The 27,877-nt window shown below is 39.1% G+C and overlaps 1 protein-coding gene and 1 long non-coding RNA gene across 3 annotated transcripts in view; one reads left to right on the top strand and one right to left on the bottom strand.

Annotated features, from left to right (window-relative positions):
- EBF2 (EBF transcription factor 2) overlaps positions 1-12,386 on the top strand; it is a 145,253-nt gene extending 132,867 nt beyond the window's left edge. The window contains exons 15-16 of one of the 2 annotated variants that reach the window (XM_085301034.1): positions 438-605; positions 9,875-12,386. In XM_085301034.1, coding sequence (XP_085157160.1) covers positions 438-605; positions 9,875-9,906 — 200 coding nt within the window. In that variant the 3' untranslated portion in view covers positions 9,907-12,386. Of the gene's footprint in view, positions 1-437; positions 606-3,031; positions 4,867-9,874 lie in introns of those variants that run through there. The other variant, XM_085301036.1, reaches the window with a different exon arrangement.
- On the bottom strand, positions 487-27,851 carry LOC146598061 (uncharacterized). Its single transcript, XR_014895337.1, has 6 exons — positions 27,759-27,851; positions 12,373-12,484; positions 9,022-9,096; positions 5,684-7,448; positions 1,498-1,641; positions 487-573 (listed from the first exon to the last, which is right to left on the bottom strand). It is a non-coding gene; the product is annotated as an uncharacterized LOC146598061 (long non-coding RNA).
- Between the last annotated feature and the right edge of the window lie 26 nt (positions 27,852-27,877).

Raw genomic sequence — 27,877 nt, 5'->3', positions numbered from 1 at the left:
CATTCCCTCTCACCTTTATTACCAAGGAAATCTTCATTTTTTTTTTTTTTTTATAAACAAGGGAGGGGAATAGCGATTATCTCTCTTTCCATCTCTGCAGCACAGGCTGACTCTCACCCCTGTGAAGAGCAGCATGGAAATGCAGAGCATTGTTTTGTACTGTTTGCTCATGTTGACTGTATCTCTCCCTTGCTGGACTGACTTACTATTTTCTGATATCCTCATCTCAGAATTTAAATGAATTCAGCACATTTTTCTTGAACTACACTATTCAATATAAATAACTCTATTTCAGACTTGTCTTAAACAGCCAAGATTATGTGAGCAAGATTTTCTGAAAGAAATAAAACAAGTAATCAAGAGTTAGACATCTTGAGCAGTTTTACCAAACTTGTATAATTGCATTTCTGAAGAGGATTCACTTTCTATTTTTGCAGTCATGTCTTCAAGTCCAACAGTTGGCTCTTCTAGCACTTCTTCCATCCTTCCGTTCTCCTCTTCCGTCTTTCCTGCTGTCAAACAGAAGAGTGCCTTTGCTCCCGTCATCAGACCCCAAGGGTCTCCTTCTCCTGCCTGTTCTAGCGGTAATGGAAATGGGTTTAGAGGTAAGAGATGGACAATTAGTATTCAGCCTGCACATAAAAGGCACACTTAGTCTAGGTAAATATAACAAACACTGAATATTACAGGACTCAGTAGTGAAAATCTGACTTCTGATATTTATAGACCAAAATTGGTCTCGATTAGCTGAAATAAAAAAGATTTCAACTGGATTAAAGCAAAGTTCCAAACTCTGCCTATTCTGTGTTAAAACAGCAGGGGACTGACACTCATTTATACCAGGAAGGATTTGACTCACACTGCATTTAAATACCAGCTCTTTTGTGAGGAATGGCTTCTCCTTAGGCTTCAGGGACTTATAAAATCAAGCGCCTGCCCTGTAGAGTTAATACACAGCTCTGTATGCAATAGCCAATGTCTTGAAACCTGCTGCAAGGTTTAGGCTCATACAGGGAATAAGCCCTATAGTATGTTTATGGCCTTTTTTAAAGGTGATCTGCAAAACAAATGTGAGTATTAAGATAAGAATGAAAACCTGTACTAAATTCTTTCTTTTAACAAGCTGGGGGGGTGGGGTGAGGGGAGCATGCGGCACATAAATACACTACAAGTCTCCATTAGAAAGTCTTTATAGGGCCTGAGAAGTCATCTGGCTCCTTCAGTCTTGAGTAGAGATACCATAGAAAACACAACTCTGGGAATTCAGCCATGCCAAGAGCCAGAGCCAGTGGTAATTCCAAAATGAGCCCTACAAACCACACCTGTTGATTTGGGTGCATTATAAATCCTTAGCTAGACCACAGAGACTTGCATAAACTGTGATTATTTTATACAATAAGGAAATTTTAAGTGTGTTGAGCAAAAATAATTACATTTTCAAAAGCTAACTTACAGAATTCTGCTATACATTTAAAACATTTCTCCCTACCCCATTACCTGAAACTTTGTGGTCCTTCTCTAGGATGGAAGGAAGCAAGTCAGCTTCTCTAAAATCATCTCCTGCCCATTAATGAAACAGTGATCTGTGGATGTGAAGGCACAGGCATTATGTTGACAGGGGATATAGTTTTCTTTCATGCTCTTAAAAGAAAAAAAAAAGAAAAGAAAAGAAGGATTTGAAGAGATTCATAAAACTATAGGTATAGAAAGATTTGTTAACCCAACAGTGGTAGGTATTTGTCTGAACTATTTAGAAATTTGTTGGTGTTTGCATAATCACAGTCTTTAAAAGTTATTATCATTACTTGTTCTGCAATGAACTTCATTTTTTGACTCTATAAATCTGAGTTCTTCATATCAGCTAAAGGAGGGATGTGTGTGTGTGTGAAAAAAAAAAAAGAAAGAAAAACAGAACTTTGTGAGGACTTAGTGAGTTTTACTATTTCAAGGTAATACGATTTTAAACTGATTTAGTGAACTGATTAGGAAGGCCTGTATCAACTTAAGAATAGTTTACTTGTTTAGCTTAACCCATTTGGAAAGTGCTAAAAGCTAAACACAAATCACTCAAGAGTAGGCTTGCATTCAGAATAGGTTTAAATTTGGTTTAAATTGAAATGTGTGTAACCACGATGCTGAGAGGGCCTGATTTTTACAAAATCACTTAAGGCAGTGTTAACCTCAATCAGTGCAGTAAGAAAATCATTTCTGATAGGCTGTGTCTGGGCAACAGAAAAATGATAGATTAAAGAATATTGGCCTCTTATTTAATTAATATTTTTCCGTAATCATCTACCTGTCTGTCCTATCTGTTTAAGACCCTGCTTAGCAAGGGCTTATCATTCTTTTTTTTAAACTCATTTATAAATAGGTAAGCTACTAGAGGCCACTTCATTGCTTAATAATAATACATTCTATTTATATTTGCAGCATATTTTATCGAATCTATAAATAAGAAACTGTAGAAACACAATCTTAATGTAAACAATAACGTAAAATCTTAAAGTTGTTACATCTATGCATTTTTTGCTGACAAAAATATGCTCCTGAAGCATTCAAAATTAAGCTATTGATTAAGGTTATGATTACTTACTGAAATAGTTCAGGCACACAGAAACGTAGGGACTTGGGCAAAGATAAACTGGTATAAAGGTTAACCTTATGGCTTTCATTGTGGAAAAACTCCTTGTACAGCAACACTGTGATTACATAAATACAGTAATATAGCTGCAACTGTCATTAAACAAGCTGTCAGCAGACACAGTACTTAGTACAATGGGACTTGTCAGTTGGACTACAACAAACAACAGCATCAGATGTCAGTCACAGCAAAGATGGTAGTTGCTTCTCAGAGTTGAACGTGTCTGCCCAAGGTTCCTTATGCCTGGTCTTTGTAACTATTTAACTATTTCAACCATAGATGTGATTTTTTTTTTCAACTGAAATATTTAAATTGATGCAAGCTGGGGAGCACATGCTTTGGAAAGGATCCAGATACACAAGCCTGATATCCAAATTAACGTTCCCACAGTGTTGACAGACAGATGTGGCCAGAAAGTCAACAGGAGGGTCCCAAAGAGGCTTCCTGAATGGACTTACTGTGCTGCAGCAATGGGGCTTTGTTAATCTCCGTTGCTAGGCCATGGTCCTGTATTATAAGCTAAGAACAGACAAGCTGGTAATGTAATTTTTGTTATTATTTCTTTTTTAACCACTGATGCTTCAGTAAATGTAATGTTAAGTAGGCTTCGTAAAATATTTCAATGAGCTTTCAGTCCCCATAGAGAGAAAATACTGAAAGTGCAGAACAAGCAGGAAGTACATGCAGGCTCCTTCCCCCCGCATATCAGACAGATGTTTTGACATTACCTCTCAATTTCCCCACCCATAACATTGGGAAAATGTCTCCCGAGCAAGGATTTTTGCAAATGCAATGTTTACAGAGCACTCTGGGTACATCTGTTATTTAAAGGTGAAAGTTTCCTGGTGATATAGGCTCCATCATTGCATCCTCTTGCAATGAGCATATTAGATACATTACCAGCACCTCAGGGCATGCCAGTCTACTTATTTACAAGCAGCAACAAAATGCTAAAGTAAAACTTCCAGTTATGTTAATCATAGCAGTCTTTAGGCCGGGGTAAAAAATAGTTTAAACATATAGAGCTCTTCAAGTTTCATCCTCATACCAGCATTCCCATAATTCCTGAGAGTTTTTAGATCTTTCTTACTGTAAGGGTAGAAATTTTGTCCAAAATTGTATTTAGGAGAAGTTCTTCTGCATAAAGGTGCTGGATACAGGAGGATAGCTTACAGAAAATATGCTGCAACTCAAAGCCAGGCATGAAACTTATTTTATCTATCTACTGGCTTTTGGCTTTGGGCTGCACAATGCACCCAAGACATGGAGTACCCTCAGATAACCCCCATCCTGTGCCATGTGTTCTTGCTTACCTCTTTCACCTGCCATCTGCTATACATTCTTACAACGTAACAGGACACGATAGGTAGAGAACAAGCAGCAGTCCATACTGGACCCTACTCAGTTCTATATACTCTCCAAATTGAGAGCAGGTGATCCTGGTCAGAACAATTGTGTGCTCAGTTCGTGTCATACGTCAAGGCAGTTTAAAAAAGGCACTGGGAAGATATAATGTGACGTGATGCAACATGGCATGATAAGTACACAAATGCCTAATCAACTCATCTCAGATGTAAGGCAGCTGATGGGAAATGCAAGCAAATTGGAAACTGCTGGAATAGCATGGACCGCTGACTGCCCAGATTACCTTTGGCCAGCTCAGCACATCTCAACATAAAAATGCAAGCTCAGTTACAAGGACTAGCAGGCAAGCCCCAGAAGGTCAGACGTTCCATTAACCATCAGGATCCTAGCCAATCCAAAAGGCATCGAAGTCTGATACTCTTAGGAACTGCCTCAATTTAACAAAGGATCTGTTCCCTAAAGAAATACAAGTATTTGAGTTGAAGACCCTGATTATTAGTATCTTGTCTTGACACAGTTTGGGGTGTCAACAGCACTGGGGATTCTGGTCCTCTTGCATTAAGTACTGTACACGTAGGTAATGAGAAAATAGTTGCTCTGAAGGGCTTGTAAAGGATGGGACTTGGATGAAACGACTGGCTCCCATTTACGGAGCAAGGGCTCCAGATCGTTACTAGTCCAGTGCCTGAGCCACCGTTCTTTTCCTGGCTCCAGCCAACACTTGCAACATCCATTGTAAAGTAACTCCTAAGAGAGATTGGGTAAGAGCCAGGTGAAAGTAACTGGGCATTTGCATACTAGGAACGTTCAGCAATATGTTCTGTCTGAATCCTGAGTTCAGAACCTAGGCAGAGCTTTAGGTGTGCTAATGCTTGCAAATTTATATATATATATATATATATATGAAAAATACATATTTGTCATCTGATTAAATTTGATATATAGGAAGGATCAAGTACATTTTTCTCCCAGCTTCTTGCTGAGATGCATCAGGCATGCTTTACCTCAAAACAAAGACAATCTTAAGGGATATTCAAAATTTGTTGTTAGTACTTAAGAGAAATCTGTCCTGTTACTATTAATTACTCATTTTTCACCTGATGTTCATTTGATGATTGGGATGTTAATTTCACCAGCTTCTCCGTCGTCGTAGGCTCATATGGGCTAGATGAGCTCTGTTTTTTGTGAGAGGAAACAAAAATCTGCTTCTGTTTTATTTATGAAAAAAAAGTATTCAGGACAGATATAATCACGAAAATACAATAGGAAAAAAAAAGGGTTGTGGCAGAGATTTGACCCTGACCTTTGCTTTGCAGGTAAAACCTTAGCCACTTTCTAATGGATCTAGAAAAATATGTAACTGGGGAGGGGAGGGGCTATACCTTCCTTTGCCCTTTAATAGTTAAACTCATGCATATGACTTTGCAAACACATATTTTAGTTTTAAGGCTGTTCCTAATTAACTTGAACTAAATCATACTAAATGTTCAGGCATCTTTTTGCACACATACAACTTAGCGTAATGATGAGATATAACTACCATAATAGATAAGGCCAAGTTAACTTCTCCTCCATCTCTCAGCTATCAAATGCTTTGATTCTTTAAAAACGTTACATGTTTTGACCTGCCTATCATCTAAGAGAGACAAAACCATCGGTAAGTTAAAAACATCTTACCTGTCTGTGATTACGTGATCAGGAATGGATGGATGAGTATCTTCCAAACAAATATTGACAGATTTTTGCAAGGATTTCTTTTTTTCATTTCCTGTAAGGGGGGGTAGGAGGAAAGTAATTATTTAACAATTATTTGAAACTTTTGGCTACTTTTTAATGTCTTGTGTGGAACCATCCTCCAAAGCCCTTCAAGGAAGGACTTCAGTTTACGTTCTAGTATAAAGGGTGGTGGTGCCTTTCATCCAAAGCACTGATGTTTTCTACTTGCTTTAAATAAAAGCTAGCTGTGTTTTCTTCTGAAAATCCTTTCTTTCTTCTATCCTTTTTCAGTTGATTTGTTACCTAAGGCTTCCTGCAGCAATTAGAGAAGGAGAGAATAAATGGTGCATTCTTTTATATCATCTCCCTGGTTTTAATATTGAAAGCCAAGCCCCACATATTCCAGTGATGATGGTAGCTTCTAGGCCTAGTCATGATGGCAGTCCAAAGATATCAATAAAGTGAGGCCTGCAAGTATAAGTTTTATCTTATATTAGACCGAATTACATACCAGCTAGCTCTGGTACCAAGAGCTCGGTGGCTTGCACCATACAAACCTATCTTTGTATCTGGGACAGTGTGTGTGTAGAAATGTTTGACATTGCAGATGGTAGGACACTTCATTTAAGATGCTCAGAGTAGTACAACTGCTGCACTTCATCTTCCTCTTCTAAGAGCAGTTGAGCAATACGATTGGAGCTTTCTGGAAATTTAGTGGCAAAAGAAGAAAAATCAGGTGATATAACCAAATGAGAGATCCAGACATTTAACATGAAAATGACTGAAAATACCAATGCTCATCTTCTCTAGAAAGCATTCTCTTTAAAACAGGTCACAAGCTACATACCTCAAAGCCACCAACCAGGGAGAGAGAGTGTGCATGTGTGTACAGGCTAATACAGCACTGAGCCCTCTGCCAGTTCTTACCAAGTGATGACTGTATGAATTGCACAGAATTCTTTTTCACAACAAAGCAAGACAGCATATTCAGGCACCTCTGCTATACACCAGGCTTATGATCATTATTAATTACACCCATTAAAGGTGCCTATCACCATAGCATCTGGGTACTATCCATGTTTGATTATTTATTTATAAAAAAATTCTCCAACCTTGTGACAATTTTAATCAAGTGTTTCAGTTGATAATTGCAAGCTGTCAAGGTTAATACAATAAGGCTCATCTCTAATTCTTTTTCCATTTTCCTCCAAGAAAAAAAACCCTCTGGGATAATGACTGTGGTTTCTATATTCCCAACTCATCAGGGAGTGTCCTGCATTGAACCACCTTTATTGAAAAGTTACATCGATTCAATATATAGTAATACAGGCAAAAATAATTACAGCTTTGCTAGCAGTGTAAGACCTTAATCCAAACCTCACAAACATTCAATAAAAAGCGATACAGGCTGGGAATAGGCTTTTGACAGTGTAGCCCCAAAGGGGAGTGGAGGTGGGGTAGAAATGGACAGCTGAGGGTATGTATGAGGAGAGAACCACAGAGCAAAGCAGTGTAAGTGTGCTGTTGAAAAACAGGTGAAAATTCCAGCCAATATTCCTCAGCTTACTTGTTCTTTGTTGCAGAAGGAGGTGAAGATGCAACATTCCAATGAAATGATAAGGCTTTGTCCATCCTTTTTGTGTTACAGTGTTACCTGAATTTCCCCACTGACAGGTCCCATCCAAACAAGCTCCGAGGAGTATCTCCAATCTGGAGCCCTTAGAACCTGGAATGACAAAACAGATCAGTTTTTCTGGCAAAAGTCAGGAGAGGAAAGAAAGGGCGTGCTTAGGAGGAAAGGATTTTAGAAAAGGTGGCAAAAGAGGAACCAGAACCCCAGAAGTAACAGCATAATGCTCCTGATAGTGGATGTCACTTTTTTTTCATGCTGTCAATACGCTGAGTTCAGGACTGCTAGCTAACATACTTCCTTAATTATACAGTACAAATGTACTTTCCCCCCCAGCTTAAATTTTCCAAAATGCTGCATCTACAAATACCCTTAATATATTTCTGAAGAGATGTGGAAGAGACTCACGCTTGATCTTTCCCTAGCTCTGCTGGAAGTTTTCCTAGATTAATAGAAAGAAAATAATGCTGGTAAGAGTAGTATCAAAAAAATCTTTCATGCCAACATGGCTTATCACCCTTGGGAACAGGCTTTAAACTACACTGGCAACAGCCCCCTACATGTTTCAAATTAAACTACTTTAGCTATAGCAGTTTAAGACTGTCTAAGACTGTCTGCTGCTTCTCTGCACAGGCAATCTCAACGGCTCTGCAGAGAGTCTGCCACTGTGTCTGGCGATGCAGCAGCAAAGGTTTCCACGCGCACGGACCGCCCAGGCACGCAGTTTGTGCAGGCTCTCCTGTGTTCACTTCAGGCGAAAGAGCCAGCCAGGTTACCTCAGACAAACTATTTAAACTCTTTGAGCTAACCTGGCTGATTTTGCTGGAGGCAAATTAGGACRCGCCTGCACAAACTGCTCCATTGGGAAACCTTGGGGTGGCGGCAAGCAGCTGAGGACAGTTACGTCTTCCACCAGCCCGGCAGAACCTGGAAGCGGGCATCAGTCAGGGACTTCAATTAACGTTTTCTCTTCCAGAGGACAAAAAGGCAGGCGTGTGGTTAATGCACAGGGAGAAGGCTCTCCAGCTTCAGGCTGGAGCACTAAAAAACCTCAAGGAACTTAGGATAATTTTCTGTTTTGGGGGATGGGGCAAAGGAAAGAAGCACCTCATTAGTGCTATCAGAAAATCTCTTCTTCAAATGCCGTGTCTGTCTGTTTGCCTGTCTGTCTCTCTACCTGCAAAATAACGACATGAATATTTACCTATCACCTTATTTAGTGTAGTTAAATAGCCTTATAATATCTCTGAAAAATGCTACCAAATTCCTAAGCATAAAAGAACAAGTAGATACCTGATCTAAGACAGTTTTACTTTGTTTCAGCTATCTGCCAAAATTGGCAGGGACTTTTAGTCTAGTCAGTTACAAAATACGAAAATTTTTATTTTCCTGTCATATTAAATCATAGACCATATCTAGAGTTGGTTAAAATCAACACAGCTCCAGTAAAAGGCTTCTTAGCTGAGGATCTTCCCCTGAGCATTTTTTAAACACTATGAACATAAAGGTGAAATTAATTCCCAGAGGACAGCACTTTAAACACGTGAATAATCCCACAAATTTCAGTGAACATAAATCTGTGCAGGATTAGAACCTTGCACTGCACTGAGGCCCTTTTGAAAATATGACTCATTCATTTGTTATATAAATACGTATAAACTGAACTTACCCCTCAAARCCTTTGGGAACAGGACCAGTTCCAGGCAGCTTCAAATGTTCTTGTTGTCAGTTATGAGGAATATAGCTGCAATTAAAGGCAGTGAGAGTGACTAATAAATAATTTACATAAGCCCAGTGTTCTGGGAATGTGCCAGGTAAGACTGCAGTGATTCAGACATATGGGGTAAACCAAGCGAGAAGGAGAGGCTYGTCCATTATTTCCACTGAAACTAAATTAGCAAAACCTAGCTCCGGTCATTGTCCAATGAATTGGGACTTGTAATTCCATGGCTGGGTTCCGTAAGCAGTTCATGGGCAAATTCCCATTTGCTTTCACGTCATCCTTCCTTGCTCACAGCATAATCCTTCCTGCAAGCAAATTAGCAGGTTGAGTAGGAAACTGGAGACCCTACTTGATTCTGATTTTCCAGAACAATTTTGAGTATTCARCTCAAGAAAGCAGGAAAATCTGAATTTTTGGGAACAGTTCTGAGCAACATCCATCTCCAAGATGTCTCAGAAGTTGAGCACCMCAAAAAATCATTAGGCATTTCTGAAAATTGTTGTCCTTAGAGTTGAATTAATCCACTATCTCCTTTATCCATTTAAGAACCAGCTGGGCTTCTGGTGAATTTGCTAAGAAATAGCAGATTGTCCATTGTGTGTGATCACTGTCAGTCTCACAATGTTAGTTCTTCTCAATAAACAAAAAATATTAAAAGAAACTGAAGTTCTTTTAATGTAATAACTTAGCCTGTAAATATAGTAATCACTGTAATATTTAACTGCACACAGAAGGGTGAAATATATTTTGTTCCATAAAAATCTGCCAGAATTTCATCTCTGTCAATTTTCTTTTTCAGCCATGACTGGTCTTGTCGTTCCCCCGATGTAAGAAAGAGGCAGCTTTGCTCCTTTCCTTCTTCCCTTTTTTCCTCTTTTTTCCATTTTTCTTTTACAGCACAAAACTACTTATTGTGATGGACCATTAAAAAAAAATAGCACTACAAGCTCTTTTTTGGGGGGAAAGCCAGGCCCAGGAAAAGAAAAAAAAAAGAACATTTTTTATGGATTGGACAAGATAGAAGTCTGCATCTTTTACCTGTTTCATATTTCCGACACAACCACATCAACTCCTAAAATATTGTGAATGAAGAATCAGCAAAGAGCCAGGATGAACAACAGTTGGCAGAACAGCATCACAAATGCAAAGTCTTTCTTGAAAGACATGAAGCGTTCCTAAGATTTGTAAAATATTGAAAGGAGAAAGAAATTGGCAAAGTGATTCAAGTTTGATATTTTGGATACAATAATTTGTTTTACTTTGTAGGGGGAAAAAAAGTTGAAGTTTCTATTTTCTATGGAGCCTTTCAGATACCGATTTAGTTTATGCAGAAAAAAAAAAAAATCAATAAAACAGGGTACCAGCATGAAAGAATTTCTAGGACAAACTGACATGAATGATGGAACTTTGGTGTATGTGTGTATTTGCTTATAGTTTAACCTCTTTAAAAATGTAAGATGTTTTACAATTATTTAAATAAATAAACTTGTAACTTATTGTATGTAGAGGTAGAAATTAAACCCTTTTTGGATTTTTTCCTCCAATTGTACATTGAAGAAAAATGATGCAAAAATGTAGTGACAAGTTTGAGATATATTATTACTGCTGCAATTGTTCCTCACTTCCTCCCTCTTACTGAATTTGTGTGCAAGGATGTATAGGATTCTTTCTGATTAACAAATTCATCAGAAACTGTTATACACGTTGTGGTGTACAGGTCACTAATTCGTGTACGAAATTTCATCCACGTCGTCTTTCCCCTCTTCCAATTTTTGTTTTCATGATATTCAGGTACTAGGATAAACTGGTAAGTGTCGAAGACCCCACTGGCAAACGAGCGGCACTTAGGGACTTGCACCGATCAGATTTGTCATGAGGTACTGAGTTTATATTGTAGATTCAATATATAAATTGAGAGGGAAAAGGTTCTCTAACATACTGTTTTCCATGTAGTTAGAACAACTTCAGTTATACTTCATATTAAGGGTGCATTTATAAAGAGTAAATATGTATTTGAATAATTTATGCACTTTTATCCTGAGTCATTAAAAATGGTAAGTATTTTCCATTTATATATTGAAATTCATAGAAGTAATCGGTTGCTTTGTTTGATTTTTTCTGCATTTTAGTGTAAAATAGTTTAGTTCTCCTTTGCATCTCCTCTCCTGAAATTGGAAGGTGAGAACGCAATTAAAAAGCAATCACTAGTTATTTGACTAAACCAGAGAGCACTCTAAAGAACTCAATCTTGCTGGTAAGCCTTTTTTTTGAGAGAAAAGGACCCCTCCAAATCAGCTACACTACACTTACAACCCACTCAAATACATACTATTCATAGTTGCACAAATAGTTGTTCCTATGATAACATCTTTCTATTTATAAATAAACCCTTAATGTATGGCCCCAAAACTTGTCCATTTGCCCAGTAGTTTTATTGATTGGTAAGTAAAATAGGATTTTTTGGTGATCATTATGTATGGTAGAAAATGTTCAAGTCATTACTGGACTCAGGATGGAGAACAGCTGTGACAACTTGCATGGCTGAGGTCATTTGTACTTTGGAGCTAATCTGGATTAGTAATAGACTAGAAAGTCTCTATTTAGATCTATGGTTCAAATCCAGCTGCAATAATTAGTGACAAAGCAGCTTGGTGGTGTGTGTGGTATGAATTTATAGACCCTCATCTAACAGACAGGCTTTTCCCAGTAGTTTTTGCCATAGGACTGCATTCTGCAAACGTGTGTGTAAATTCACTCATGTGAATACCCCAGCRCAGTTCAACTGACTTCCTGTGACCCTGCTTCTTACTCAAACTGTGTAGGAATAGATTCTCACTGAAGCTCAATTTTCATAGTCTGGTGTACAACTGAGCTATGTGAGATGTATTTAGCGTACTGAAATGTTTCCAGGATGTGTTTCTTAACTGGAGCTCGGTACAGCAGAGAAGCCAGGGGATGGCAAAGACACTGAAAGTGGGCGACTCCTGGCATTCCTAGAGGTGACACTTGTGAGCTTTCTATTACTCCTGACTCTGCTGGGGCTTTTTAGTAGGGGATTCATTAGGTGCCTTTTCAATGCTATTAAATTCATTTTTTAAAAGGAAGGCTTTTTTTTTTTTTTACTGTCAAAAATTCAAAGCCTGAATTTACTAGCAAAAGTGGCAATTAAGAACAACTTTAAAATAGATTTTTGTGGAATAATGTGTTTTTAAGAAGCAGGAATCTAGTTCATAGGTCTTGCAAGTCAGGTTACTAGCAGTGTCTGCACGCCAGAAAACATGAAATAAAATAACTTACTGTTAATTGTGGTTCAGTGACACTGCAGGTTCTTTGTATGCCCTTCATGTCTTCAAGGAAGTAGCAATCACTGAGGGTCAACAAGGCAACCAACCTTGAAGCTAAGYGATCTCTAAAATATGAAAGAATCACAGGTGGTAAGAAGTCTGCAGCTGTAAGTGCGTTCTGCTGTACATTCACCTGGATAGCACAACAAGACATACTGCCTAGCCTCATAGCTGTTGTTCAGAATAATTTTATTTCATATGTTCATAGGTATCAGTATCCCAGAAAGACTAATAATGGGAAGTCTAAATTCATGCTCGGAATTCTGGATGCATAGGGGAAAAAAAGATTGATTTAGGACTATTAAAGTTGGGTTTAAGACTTCCATTGATTTCAGTGAACACTGCATCAAATCCTAGATTCCCCAAAATATCTCATACCAGTCCCATTTCTGGTGTGTTTTCTCCCTTCCCTTCTCTGTGCAGGCTACTTTCAAATTTTGTTCTCTCTGCTACACTCAAGATCTATAACCATCAAATATTCCAGATATGAATTTGTAAGACCACATGCTGAAGAGCAGCAGCTTGCTAGCTTGACTCCCTCCACATCTTTAACAAAGCTTTTCATTACAAAATTTCAGTTAGAATGGTTTCAAATGAAAAATTGAGACATTTCAAGGGAAAAGCTATTCTGTCCACCCGTTACATAAATTGGAGGGGTTATTGCATAAAACAACACTGAAGTCTCAGAAAGATTCAAGAAAAATTGACAAGCTGACTAAAAAAATAAAATTGAAAAGGTTCTGAAATTCTGAATGTTCCTTTTCATGTTTTAATTATTTTTATGAGCTCCATCCAGTTGTTCAAGTGGGACAGCCAAGAGTCCAATGGAAAAAAAGGAAACCTTCCCTAGAAAACTACTTCAGATGCTTGTAGGAAGGAAAACAAATGTAGCTGCCTAAGTTAATATAAACAAGAAGGAAAAAAACCACTTTTTCTGGTTTGACTCAAGCCAAATAAATGAAACAAAGTAAATGTAGGAATGATTTAGAACACGAGTTTTGCTCATGCATGGAAATCATCATGTGAAAGATGACTGCAGAGCTTGGTAGCTTCACAAGAAAAAAATGTGTGTAAATAAATCCATCAGGACTCCTTGAACGTGAAGGGMCTTTGGCGGTAGCAAACACCCAGCAGAAGTAATGTAAAAATTTGTGAAAGAATTTTTTTTTCAATGTAATAAACAAATCTGTCCTCTTTTAGTTATTGCCATTTAATACTCCCTAACAGCTTTCTTTTTTGCCACTGAAAAGAAGAAAGTTGTTGTGATAGATGATTACAAATTTTATCATAACTTTAAAGAGTATGTTTTATTTCTTTATTTATCTTGGTATAGCATCTTATCCTCCCTATTTCTTTGCACATTTCCAATATGCATGGTTTTAAAGACCGTTTTCTCCCTTCTGTAAATTAAGGCCTCATTTCTCCCTACTGTATAGTTTTGGGGTTTGTTTGGGGTTGGCTGGTTGTTTTTTTGGGGGGTTTTGGTTGTTTTTTGTTTTTTTGCTTTGTCAGTTATACGGTATGAAGTTGCTATGCACAGAGCTTTTGTAAAGACAGCTTTTTTTTGTTTACTGTTTTTAATGGTCCTACTTATGGAAGAATATCTTGTTTGTAAAATGAATATGTCTACTTCAGTTTTAAACTTTAAATTATCCTAACAAAAAAAATAAAATTTTTGTACTGTAAACAAGGGGGGGAATTATCTTAATTTCAGAGTGTTCAGCGTGCTTTGTTCTGTATCTTTTATCATCTTCATGGGTCACTCAWGATACTCTTACGGCAGTAAGATTTTTTTTAAAAGGCGTGCGTTATGTAACAGCTCTCACATCGAGCCCTTGTGCTWGTAAGGTGTCCGTCCACAGTTCGGGGGAGCCAGATACACAAGTCACGGGGTAAGAGAAATACTGGTTCTTCTGACCTTTCCTCTTCCCTACGCCTGATTAACAAAGTAGCAACACGTTCATTCTTGGGGGAGAGGAGGAGTCAAATTTCTGTAATTTTATTTTGGGAAACCATCCCCCTTTGTTAGTGGCAAATCATTGGTCAAAGATGAAAATTAAAAACAACTCATGTAGTCTTACACAATTTTTTTTTTTTCACTCGGACTTCAGAATTAAGTTTGCTTTTGTTCCTCGGTCCTTTTCTAGATAATGAAAAAATTTAGGTACTGTCTTCATGCACAACTGTGCAAAGAAAAAAAGTCTCAAGTATCTCTATTGCCGCTTGCAGTAGAGGGCGAGATGTAATCAGTGGACGTCTAAATGTGCTTCTCTGCGGCTCCCATGCTCTCGCCAGCAAGCGAGGCAGGGCAGAGGCACTGCTCTGCTTGCGCTTCATTCTGCYTGTCTTTAGAAGGACGAGGCTATATGGGGAGCCGACGCCTGGGGGAATCACATATAAGGCAGAGGATTCTTTGTGCCTTTGCAAGACCATTGATCAAAAATACAAATTAACTTTATCTCTTCAGAAAAAAATAAACTGGGGAGCTGAGGTGTGTTTCGGAAAACAGTAATCAGCTATCAAGAACAGGAATATTCAGTTTTCTTGTGGGAAAATCATTAGAAAGGTTCAAATAAATGAAAATTTTCTTTGCTGATGAAAGCGAAAGCCATTTTTACTGACAACATTTTTGATTAACAGAAGACAGAACATGAGYGACTGTTTAAACTACTGCTGGATGTCTGTGAAAGCATCTGAAAACATTAGGCATTATCAACCAAAACCAGAGAAGTCAACTTCTCCTGGTCATGTTTTAGTTGCTCATTCAGGGAGAACGTGCAGTTAGTATATGACCTTCTTCCTGTACTGTGAAACCTAAAGGGTCTGCTGTCCTAGTGAGAGACCCTTCGTCTCGCCCTGGACAGGGCTTACGGCCTATAGTATTTAAAAACAGATTGATGGTGGTTTTATTATTTTTTTTTTCCTCCTATGACCTCCCAGCAGCTTATTAAGCGATGATTTTAGTGCTATAACTCACAGTTACTTTTTTAAAAAGATTTTTAAGTCTGTAACAGTGGCTCATTTACTTACTTACTTACTTACTTCATATTCAAGTGGGGAAGTTCATTATGGAGATGACAGCCTGGAGATCTATAGTGCTCTACCACTGATTTGTAGCTTCTTCTAAGGAAYTGTTCATATACAAGTACAGTATGTGCCTATGATGTGTCATCACTCTGACCCTTAGGAACCTTCTGCCAGTCTGAGTAACTTGCTAATAAATCACTGAGAGGGACATGCATGAAGTACCCCAGCAAAAGAATTTCAGAAAAAAACATTAACTTCTAATTTCAAAAAAAAAAGAAAAAAAAAAAAGTGCACACACGACTCCTCCAAAAGCCAAGTATATTAGGTAGCATCATCAAAGACCATCAGTCTGATCACCATTACCCATGTTCACGTTGCACGTCTGCGCGATGCATTAAGAAAGGCCTTGTGTACCCCACGCGCCTGTCTTCAGGGGTTGTTTCTAGATGGCTGTTTTGTCAGAACTTGGATTTCACCTTAGAAAGTGCTGAAACAATAGCCACTCTTTCAACCACTTACGCAGGGCAGCGAGGGAATTGCCAGCCCAGTTAAAATATTTACTCAGTGACAACACACAGCTGTTGAGGTGCAAAGATCTGAAGCTTTAATCGCACCGGGTTCTATAAGTAGGAATGTCTCATTAACTCCCCTTGCAGGACTGGATTCAACAGGCAGCTGGTGGCCATAGCAGAGGGCGCAGCCAGAGCCAACGTCCCACAAACATCGRGGTAGGCAAGGGGAAGCAGGAACCCAACACTTCCCAAAGTGGAAGGCACCACAACACTGCCCCACGGAAGCAGTRCAAGGCTGCTGGTAGCGAGGGGCGTAGCTGGTGTTCTGCTCCCTCTGGCTTTGYGCTGAGCTTTACAACAACGACAGAAAAAGCTACGAGCGTGACAGACCTCAAGCCGGCCCCTGCCGCTTCCTGTGGTTCTAGGATGGCTGCTTTCCTGCTTCTRCACGTTTTACAGCCGCATCCTTGGGGAAACTCGTTCCTGTTCATTTGTGCTCATAGCAGCAAGAATTCCTCGCAATACAGTGTGGCCACAGAGGCTGATGCTGATCAGTTTTGAGTGCAGGTTGTTAGTGTGTCTCTGTAACGAGGGGCTCTTAGTGGTAACCCTGCCACCATTAAAGTCTGTTGGAGCTTTAAACTGACCTCACATAACTCTGAATCACAGCATTAATGAATGTGATTCTGGGCAGAAACTGGGGTTGTTCTTCCCTCGGAAAAAAACATCTTTTGTTTCTCTAAGGTCGCATCTTCCACTGCGGTTTAAGCATACAAATTGACACGGTCATATCACAGCTGAACGCTTGCAACTGAACACTCAGTGCGATCAAACAAATCAAAATTTACACGTTTTTAGATTTTCCTCATTCTCGTATCTGTTCATTTTCAGCAATAGAAAGCTGATCCCTCAAAAGGCATGTCAACCAACTCTCGCCATGACTTTGCCTCACCACTAGAAAAAAAACCCCAAAGCAAAAAAAAAAAACAAACAACTCCTGTGTTTTCATAGATCGTAAGGTGAGAAATAACTACCAAGATGACTTCAGCTAGGACATGCTGAGCACAGAGCAGCCCAGACAACAAACCTAATTACTTCTTTTGCACTGTAGGGAAGAGTTCTTCCAAGCCACAGCCACAATCCCACATTTAGCTCTTGGGATAAAGGACTTTGTATCAAATACCAGTTTATAAAGTGGATTTCTGCAGACAGTGTTTTCTGTAGCAAGTACACAGTTGATTGCACACACTTTTGTCTATTTTCTAATTGCCAGCCTTCCACAGTACTTGAGGAACAGTGAAAAGGGAGGGGAGGGAGGAACATGGGAATAAATAGCTAGCACAAGTGAGAGAGATTGTCTGTTGGTAATAATACCATCTCTCCCTGTTAACAACCTCAAAACTCGACAAGACATGGGCCGGATCCTCAGCTATCATGAGCTCGAGTCAGTGGAAGTGTATCAATTTAGGCCATCTATAGATCTGGCCATATAATTACTTTCCCCTCTGGCCTGCAAACCAGAAGCACAGCTACAAAATAAATGAAAAAAAAAAATTACAAGCATTGGATTTCTTTCATGTTCCCATTCATCCTAGCAGAGCACCCAAAAGTGTACAGCTCACTTTCATTACTTACACTGCAGTGGAGTGTAAGGGCTTCAGAATCCCAAACAAGTTACAGTCGTTTTTCAAGTCGAGATGCTCTAGCTGTATTAAAAGAAGGAAAGCACAGGGAGGTGGGTTAGGAAAAGGAAGTGACAACAGAAATTCAGGTATGTGCTTGTACAGATTATCTGCATATTCCAAGGGTCCTTCTTATTTAAATTAAGGCTCTCTAAAGAAGAAGAAGAAAAAAAGATCCTCTATGTTTATTTTCATATTCCAAAATAACAGGGACATTACATATATGCCATGTTGCCAGTTCTCATGCTTACAGTTGTGCCGATTTTGGAAGTCCAGCTTTTGGAGGCCTAGGAATTTTAGCTTAAGTACTTTCAGGTCTATTAACTAACTTGCAGAAAAAGATTCTTGAAAACACAATTAAGCTTTCAGAAAGTATGTTTATAATTATGATTATTTTAAGTCATGATTTGCTGAGATATGACTCTTGATTATTTTAGGATAAATACAGCTAATCATACAAAGAAATATTTCTCATAGCAAACTGGCTTTTGAGACTGCATGAAATCAATTTTGAGAATGCAGCTAATCTTGATGTGAAATTCAAGTGACCCTRCTTTTCTCAAGAATTTTTGGTTAAGTGGATTCAGCACTATAACCTAGCACAGACTGATATGTCTGCAGAACTCCGATGCTGCAGGACTTTACTCAACACTTCACTGAAATTCTAGGAACTTGATTGAAATTTAGCAGCAGGGTCTCTGTGACACTGCAATTGCTGCAGTCATTTCTTTGTCTTTAAAACGCCATATAATTGCTAATGTAATTAGTGATGTATACAGAGGGGGCCCCTGCAATTACCAAGTCTTAAGATCAAGTAATTAATGTTCTGTCAACAAAACAGCAACTGTTTCATTAGCAACTGTCTGGATCTGAAAACAGATCAACTCAGAACGTTACCCACTTGGCTGAGTTTGCAATAGCAGCAAATTCAAACTCAGTGTACGCTCGCCTAAACCAACCGCTGGCAGAAAGGGGACTGTGGCATCATCCACCTACAGCTACCAGCTATTTCTCCTTCCAGTAGCAGGATTTGTCAGTAACACTCAAGGAGAGGGCTGTCAAGCCTTCGGATTCTGCTTTCCATGCTGGCAACTGATGTTTCCAATTTTATGAATGATCTCAAGTATTAAGAACTTGAAAAGACCTTGAAAGTCTCATTAAACACTGTGGGACACTGGATTTGCTTCGTATTTCTTTCACAAAATCCCCGCTAGGAACACCTATCTCATAATGTAAAACTAGTAACTAGTGTCACATTTATTTTATTTTTCATTCTCCTTCCTTTAAAAACAATGCCATGTTTTACAAAGAGGTTTTTAACAAAGACTCGCCTTGTCTTTTTCCTTATAGCTAATTTTGATTGCTCACATCCTTTAAAGTGTTTCCAAAAAAAGTCCTTTGCCTGTCTCCTCATTTCAGTGCTTATGTCAAGAGGCCATTGGCAATGACCAAAACCGGGCATCTGACGAGTAGGAGGAGCTGTACTAGCCCTACATGAGTCAGGCCAGTGCTATGTAATCTTGAGCACCATCTACTGGTTCTTTATCTCCCGATTTGTTATCCAGAGAAGCACCAAAGGTCCTCTTGCCCGGGACACGACTCAGATTAATAGTCCTGAGGCACCAAGGTGCCCATCAAGGCTCAGAAACACTTTCTGAGCAAAGGCGTCTAGCACCACCACCACCCTCACCGCCCCCACAAGCTCGGCATTTCAAAGCCTCCCAATTCTCGCAGAGGATGAAGCTTCCCTTCCCATTCTGTCCTCCAGAAACCAGATTAGAATCAGGCCTGCTCTCCCTAAACACTTCTTCCCTGCCTCAAAATTGCACAATATATGGTTAAYATTGCTAAATGATAAACAATAGCTGTGGTAGAATAGAATTAAGCAGCAGAGGCAAGAGGGATCAGCATGGATTTCCGGTGAGATTTGAAGCAAACATAAGGAACTCCAAAAGTATACAATTTTTTCCTCCCGCTCTGTGTCATTTTATCATAAGGTAATTAAAGAACACTTTAAAATTGTGATTAATAGGCTTTTTAGCTTCAGAGAAATCAAGTCTCTGATGTTAGTAACTTAAACATTCAATTTACTTTGCCATTGAGGAATGCAAATAAATAAAGAATGACAAATGTTTTTTTTTCCTCCTTTTACTCTACATATTATGGGAAAGCTTTGAAATTTGGATTTTTTTTTAATTAAGATGTCTGAGATCTCAATAGAAACTAGAGGCTGATTCAGTGCCTGGGTTGTTACTCCTCTGCCTCTATTCACACTGCCTTTCAAGTCATGGAATGAGAAGTCTGCAGGATCTTTGACATACATCTCCTGCTCTGTCCATACTGCCTCTCTCTCTTTTTCTCTCRCTCTCCAGGCCTGCAAGGATCCTCTGAGTTTAAGGAGAAAATTTTCGGTCTTGAGGGGCCTTGTCTCTAGATCAATCCAGATTACCACTAGATTTAACAGCCTGTTAAAATCGCCAAAACTCAGGAACTTTCCTATTTAGACTTCTCTAGGCCTAGAAAACTTGGATATTAAGATATTAATTATTATTGGCTAGGAAACTTGGATATTAAGTCACACATGCTAGTCTTAGGAGGGTATAAGAATAGGTATAAGGTCTTCAGAYGAAAGGAAAATTTTGCACTGATAATGGACGTTTCTAATATCTAGTCCAACAGTATTGGAGTTACGCATCTTTATTGGACATATGAGTGTGGAAATGAATACCTAACACCTCTAGGGTTTTTTGTTTTTAATTTACCTGTCAGTAGAAGTAGTAACATGGATAAAAAATGAGTTTCATATTTAAGATGATGCCCTCCCAGACTAAACAAAACCTTGTCACATATGCTAGCTATCTGGCATTTCCAAAACTCCAGCATGCTTGCATGCACAACAGTGAAGCTGAATATATTTCAAACAGCAGTTGGTATTTACATACAACTAGTGTACAAGGCACTGTACAATTCATAACCATATGCCAAGTTTGGCAACGATTGCCTTTAAGATATGTGGCCATGCTGTACAGAGGTTTCCTTTTCTAGTAAGCTCCATTTAGCAACAACTTCATGATTTTTTTCCCAGAGATGAGGGAAGCAAACGCTGAGGGCACAGATCCTAAGCCGACCYCAGGTAGCTTCCTACTTCATTCCCCAGGGCACACAGCTCCCATGGACATCACTGAGGGAATGAGCAGTTGCTCATTCTCTTTAGAAAATTTCTGAATTTCTCTTTAGAAAACTCAGCAAACCTCAGATGCCCAAGGCCTGTTCTTCTGCTCAGTTTGACACATGTAAGTAACGCCCCTCAATGTTTTGGGTTTTGTTTGGGGTATTTTTTAAATATAACTATTTTTAACAGTGGGTGAATTTACACATGTAAGACACTGGGGAAAGAAATCAGTTCTAATTGCCCTTTTTTCCCCTTTTGTTTAAGATCTGGACTCCATAAGCACACAGCACAAACCCCTGACAAGCTGCATTACATACCTTTTGTCTTAAGGATTCTGGAGGTGTCTATTCCCATAACAGTATTTTCAGTCCACTGGCAGCCTATATGGCTAATATTTTTTCTCAAATAATAATCATCATCTTTTCTCCCTTTCTCCTTTTTTTCATTCACCCTTTCACTTTACATCTATAATTACAGATCTGTGTGAGGAAGGCATACAACCTGAGTCACTAAGTATCTCACAGGGGTCGAATCCCTACAGCTGTGCAGTAAGGCAGCACAGTGCCGTGGTATTTGCTTGCTGTGATTTTACAGAAATGGCTCTGATGCACCAAGATACGCACGGAAATCAATGACACCTGAATACCTTGAAGCATCTTGATTTGCCCCAAACCCATTAAGAAGTCTGTGGGATAAACAGAGACTTGAACTTATGCCCTGGATGTGACAAAGGCACTTAAGTAAAGTAGTGAAAAGGCTGGTCTTGGAGTTTCACCTGAATATATTAATCTATTAGTATGTATGGGAGCATCACTTTCTTAAAATATTTTTGAATCATTATGGGCAACGTTTTTCTTCATGGTACTGTTCTACTCCGTGCATGAATCCTGCCTGACACACCCTCCTTCTCCCAGATACTTGTAACATGTGTCACATCTATATGCAGATTAAAATTATGGATGCTTTTCATTCAATTGCTTTTGGAAGAAAAGAATGGGAAGGGGTGGGGGGAGAAAGAACCAAGTTTAATACTCTACAGTAGCACAAACCTCCTGGGTATAAAACATCATTCAGGTAGACACATCTGGTGAAATGCATCACATCAAATTAGTATCAAGGGTATTGAGATTCTAAGACAACTGGCAGACAATTCCCCTTCTAATGTACTGCTTTTTAGATTGTTGAAGAAACTTGAATCCCAAATCTCCTGTGAAACGAGTGATACTAAACATGCCTGCTCAAATACTGAAAGTGAAGATCAAAGACGCGGTGTCCAAATTGGCTTTGCAAACAAAGCAACCCCAGAGAGCCCCGAGAGAATGTGGTGCTAATTTTATCAGATCTCCTTGACTTCTTCCTCCAAACAGTTTGTCATTTAAGAAAAATAATAATAATGAGAATGCATTTCTCTTTACCTATCAGAAGCCTCCTTGTAAGACAAACAAATTCACTCCCTTTTAAGTATATGCTTTGCAAGTCACCTAATAGTCTTAATCTATTTTAAATGAAAAATGAGAATGTTTCACACTCTGAAAGCTACCTATCTCTCAGTCCCTTACGTGCACACACACACACACACACGCACACACTCTGTCATGAATATTTCAATATAACTCAGCCCTTCAGATCAATACAGGCAACTCTCAAGTTCTATTGATTTTCAGGGGTTTGGCTCACAAGGGTGATAAAATATTTCTCAAGTTATGAAACCTGAGTTAAGGAGCTTTTGCTGACACTTCAGCATTTACCACAGACACATCTCTCTCTCGATTTATGACTAAGCAGTAAGTCTTGATAAGGTGGGCAACATCATCCCATAGGGCCCACTTAAGGTCAAAAAGAGAAGCCAGGATAATAGTACAGCCCTTAAGGTCCCTAAACTTCAGTTTTCTGAGGTAATCACTTATTCTTTTCCACATGCCTTGAGAGTCCTTATTCCAACATTCATTAGTCAGTGAATGAAATCCCTTTTCAGTGTACCTCTGTAAGCTGTCAAAAAGAAAGGGACACCAAGGCAGACACCAAACAAAGGAACTCCCTGCTGAGGCAAGGAAGATAATCCTCTCCATATGGAAAGGAAATATAGTTAATTATGCATTTATGCATGTCATTGCAGGCTTATATCTTGTTTCACTTTCATCCACAAKGATCCTAACTTATTTAAATATAATGAGTAAACATTTCTGTTTTTCAAATAACAAGCACACGGTTTCTCAGTTTTTCTCAACCTTTGCAGGACACTGCAGTTTGGGGCAGTTGTTATTTGTATTAAAGCAGCACCTAGGAAAATCAATCATGGACCATGACTCCACTGTGCTAACGCAAAACTATCTGGGCAATCACTGCCCCAGAACTTCACAACCCAACTGAAGAAGCATCTCCAATTGTAARATGGAATCTGGGGATTTTAGTTCCAATATTCCAAATATCCCKTCCCAAAATGGGTGCTTCTGCATAACAGAGAATTACATTTTTGATCCAGTGGATAACATCCAGTTTAACAGCTGGGCAAGCAGGGACCAAGGTTGTATGTTGGCACCTGTTGCATATTATGGGATAATTCYCCCTTCCCACCATGTACCTCAGTTTCTCCTTGTCCCATTCCAGCTGTCCCATCTGTTTATATTACAAATTCCTTGGTGCGGGGATTGGCTAAGTCACGTCCAGAGAAAGGCAGGCCTTATCTCAAGGAGAGAATTACACACAGGGAACAAACCTTACATTAGAATCTACCCAGGTAATATTAACACATTTTAAAAATAACAAACAYATTTCAAATGCTTGAATTCAACATTTGAAGTCAAAAGCAGTGCCTGTCATCGGAAATAGTTAAAGGAAGGCTGATTAGCTGTGGAGGCAGACATCAGTTTGCACGTACACATGCAGACGGTGAGGAGAACGAAGGCTTAATTCAGGTTTCGTATTTGTTCTGAATCTCGTTAATAGTTCTACACCTCACATGACATCTATCACTGAAGCACCACAAGGCATTTTGGGGCRGGGGAGGACTTATTATTCCTTGTGAACCGATAGCAGCAGAAGGAAAAAAACAGGYTAACCGACTTGACTCTCATAAGCCATCAAATCCATAACAGTTCTACTGACTCCCCATCACCTTTTCTAGCTTTCCCTCCATTTTATATTGGATTTTTTCTTTTAAGGAATTGGGATTCATCCTTCATCACTGGAAATTTAAAGACCTTTATCTTAGAATAACCACATTAAGTGAGACAAGTCCTACAGATTCTCTTACACACCAATGCCACCTCTTTCCTGGGATTCCTATCAGATGTTCACCAAATAGAAACATGCAGGGTACTTTCTGGCATTGCAGGAAACACATTCAATACATTTAAATGGGTAATTCAGAATTGCAGAAATGGATGTTACATGGTATCAACGGTATGTTAAACACTAGTAGACAGAGGAGTCGTATTACTTGGTCCCTAACCCATTTTATAGCAGCTGAAAGAYTTTGTACTCCAGGATGTCACAACAATGATGCTGAGGTTCAGAAAAAAGACCAAGTGCCATTTCTGGCTCTTAGGCTCACTTCCTGGCTCCCCGTCATGCCTTCAGTGGCACCAGCTGGCTCCAGCTGAGGCCTGACTCTCAAGCATTTAGTGCAGCCTCTACTATTTCAGGTCCTTTAATAATCCCAGATACTTCGATTGACCACAGAAGGCCTCTGGTCTCTGTTTCCTGAGGGCAAATAATTTCAGCTGCACAGGACTCTCTTCTGTTACAAATATCAGGAAAGGTCAAGGAATCAGCACTCTGCTATATATATATGTATTTGTATATACATACATATATATATACACACACACACACACACATATATACACACACACACACACATATATATATATACATATACATATATATATATGAGTCCCCCCAAGAGCAAAAGCTTTACTCCCAATGAGGAAGCAACAATCTTTCTGAGGCTTCACCCAAGAAATGGAACAATTTCCTGCAGCAATATATKGGCAGGATCCTCTCCCTGATCAGTATGCTGCATGGCTCTTCCATTTAATATGTACTCATTCCTTTAATACGTACTCTCACTTTTTGGTGCATTACTCTCAAGACCTGTCACTTYGTATTTGTCTGCATTAAAACTGCACTGTCCACTTGCTGGCATCAAACAAAGTCAAGCCTTTCCAGAGGGAGTGGCATTGCTCAGCACTTCTCATGCTTTCACAAAAAGTCAAAACGTATACAGTTCCCGCACACAGACAAGACTCACAACAGTGGAAAARGAAAACTTCAAGAGGACCTACATAACTCAGAATCTAAAGTACTTTTGAAATATTACGCACAAGAAGCCTGACTTTTCAGAAGTGCWAAACAAAGAGTAATTATTGAAATTAATAGCTACTTGATACTTTGGAAAAAAACATACAATTGAATTATTTAGACTAAAACACAGTTTAATAACCTAACTTCTGGCCTTATCTCTGAAATTATCAACAAATCTCTTCTGAAATTAAATATATAAAAAAATATATATGGTACAAGATGTTTATATAAATAATCTTGTACCAGACCTAGGTTGCTTCTTTGCAGTTCAGGAGATGATTATTTATAATCCTATATATTTCTTTGTTGAAASATTATTTATTATTATTATTTATGCTCCAGTAGTATCAAGAAGCCTTGGGGACTCTGCAACCAGTGATCTGCTCTAAGAGCCACTGCACGTATAGGCACGCAGCAGGAGATCGTCGCAATGCCCTATTTATGACTAGGAAGGTTTGATAAGGAACCCGAATGCACAGGAAAGACTTAGCCAGAGTCACAGTGTCAGTGGTCAAGGTAAGAGAGCAAGCCATGACAGGAGACATTCCCTGAGCTGCAGCCTGCAGTTTAAACAGGCAATGTGAACATAATCAGCATTTAGCTTTCCAAATGATTCAAACATGGGATRTGTACCTAGGCTAGGAGCCACTAATTCCAACAGTTATCCCGCTCTGGTCTTTGTATGATCTCGTGTAAACATGCAAATTCCAGTTAGATATAACAGCACACCTAAAAAAACTAATTTGAAAGACCCTTCCCTGAGTGGCTTCTCCAAGGTCACACACAGTTTGGCATGGGAATCTAGCCCGTCTAAGTTCCACTTTTTTGCCCTGTATAATGGTCTTTCTCAAGACTTGCAGGAAGTAGAAGGCAAAAACAAGGCAACTTCATTTCACTGCTTCAAACAAAGTCTGKCTTTCAGCCCCTTGCCTGGCCAAGAGGATTCATCATCCTTTCATTTAAGCATATTTCAAACAGGTTCAGCAGCACAGCTCAATGAAACTAAGAGGAGATCTGTAGTTACATCCCAATTTGGCACTTGGCAAATTGAACTCAAGTACATGCCATCCAATTAAGATCCATTGCCTCCCATGGCAGCAATATCTTTGAAGAATTCTAAGTTAGTTAAAACTTACCTTAAAAACCCACGTTGGCCATCTCTGATCAAATTACATTTCTCAAGCTGTTCACTTCCCAAACCCCATAAAATGGGTTCTAATATTTTTCCCACAACTGGTGTTAAATTGTAATTGCTGTATCTTTTTGCCCCTCTTGAATAATGGGTGTTAAATTTGCCACTTTATAGTCCTTGGGAATGTGACCTGTCATTATAAAACTTCTAAAAATATCAGTTAACACTTCACAATTTTCTCTCCTTTATTTTCTTTAACAGCAGTGGATGTACCCTCCCTGGACCAGATACCTGATCTGCCTTCGAGCGTAAAACCTTTCAGCAATAATTTTTGCAATCATTTGCACACTAACACCTTTAACATGCCTGGGAATAGAAAGCCGTATCTTTAAACTGATGTAAAATGGCATAGCTCCACTAATTTTAGTAGTTATCTCAGTTTACACCAGTTGAAAAGTTTGCCAAGAATTTCCATACACTTCCTTTACTTTTTTTAAGTCCATCTTCTCAAAAAAGCTTAATCAAACTAATTTCTCGTTATTTAACAGAAAATACTGTTGCAGCTGGCTTGAATATTTCACAGAAGACTGAATCAATGTGACAAGAATAGTTGTTACTAAACAACAGATTTTCACTCTAACTTCAGTACTTATTTCAGGACATCCCTAATTTGAGGTCAAGCGAGCTATCAATATGCGTAATTTATCTCCCTGAAGTGGAACCTCGGTTTATAGGCTCAGAACCTGATCTCGCAGAACCACAGCTCCAAAGGCAACTATGTGGAGTAGGCTAGGTAGAAGATAGGTTTTTTGACAGCAACAGCCATGAGGATTCTCAAATAGGAATGAATACACTTAGGGTCCCTTTCGGAGGCATRAGACCTGAATACAGAAGACTTTCTAAAAGCCCAGATATTTGCCAGTGCAATCAGATTTTKTAAAGCTTTCTCTTCACCACCCCCTCAGCAGGTTTGTACAGATTTTCAGCAGTACCTGACACTGAATTCTAGCTCCTAAATCTCTGAACCGCATTCATTATTATTATTTATAGTGCTATAACACACATAACCCTGTTGCTCTAGCTAGTGGTCTCTTTGTAGACTTATTCTCYGATTTGTTAAACCACAGTGTCCAACTAGAATATTTAGTAGCATGTTTCTGACCAATGACTGCCCAAGCTCTTTACAAAAAGAGGGTTGGTGCGCCTAAGCACGCTTACATTTTGTATATTCTTCCTTCCCAGCGTAATTCCCAGGTGGTTCTAGTACAGCCTCTCTCTTAGTTTAAGCACAGGAGTGGTACTAACTTTCATACAATAAGCCTAAGTCACAGGAGGAAGGAGAGAGTCGGCTATATTCAGCATTGTTGCTAAAACTCCTGCCGTGGGTTGACCCCGTGGCCTTTTCCAGCAATCTTTAATACCCAGTGTTACATGATTCCTAACGGCACTTTTTTGGTGCTGGACAGGGCAGAGGTCGAGGTCTGGAATGTCACCAGGGCTGCTACTTACCGAGTAAAGACAATTAGAGGATCCTCTGGACAACGGAGCCTTGTGCGGGTGATAAGCGTGCCGTTGTGTCTCCGCAGTGATACAAACAAGCCGCCCTAGCCACGGCATTTTCCTTTTCA

The sequence above is a fragment of the Rhea americana genome, unplaced genomic scaffold, assembly GCF_003343005.1.
Source record: "Rhea americana isolate MKP2758 unplaced genomic scaffold, rheAme1 scaffold_171, whole genome shotgun sequence".
NCBI lineage: Eukaryota > Metazoa > Chordata > Aves > Rheiformes > Rheidae > Rhea > Rhea americana.
This window is presented reverse-complemented; position numbering and strand designations above follow the sequence as displayed.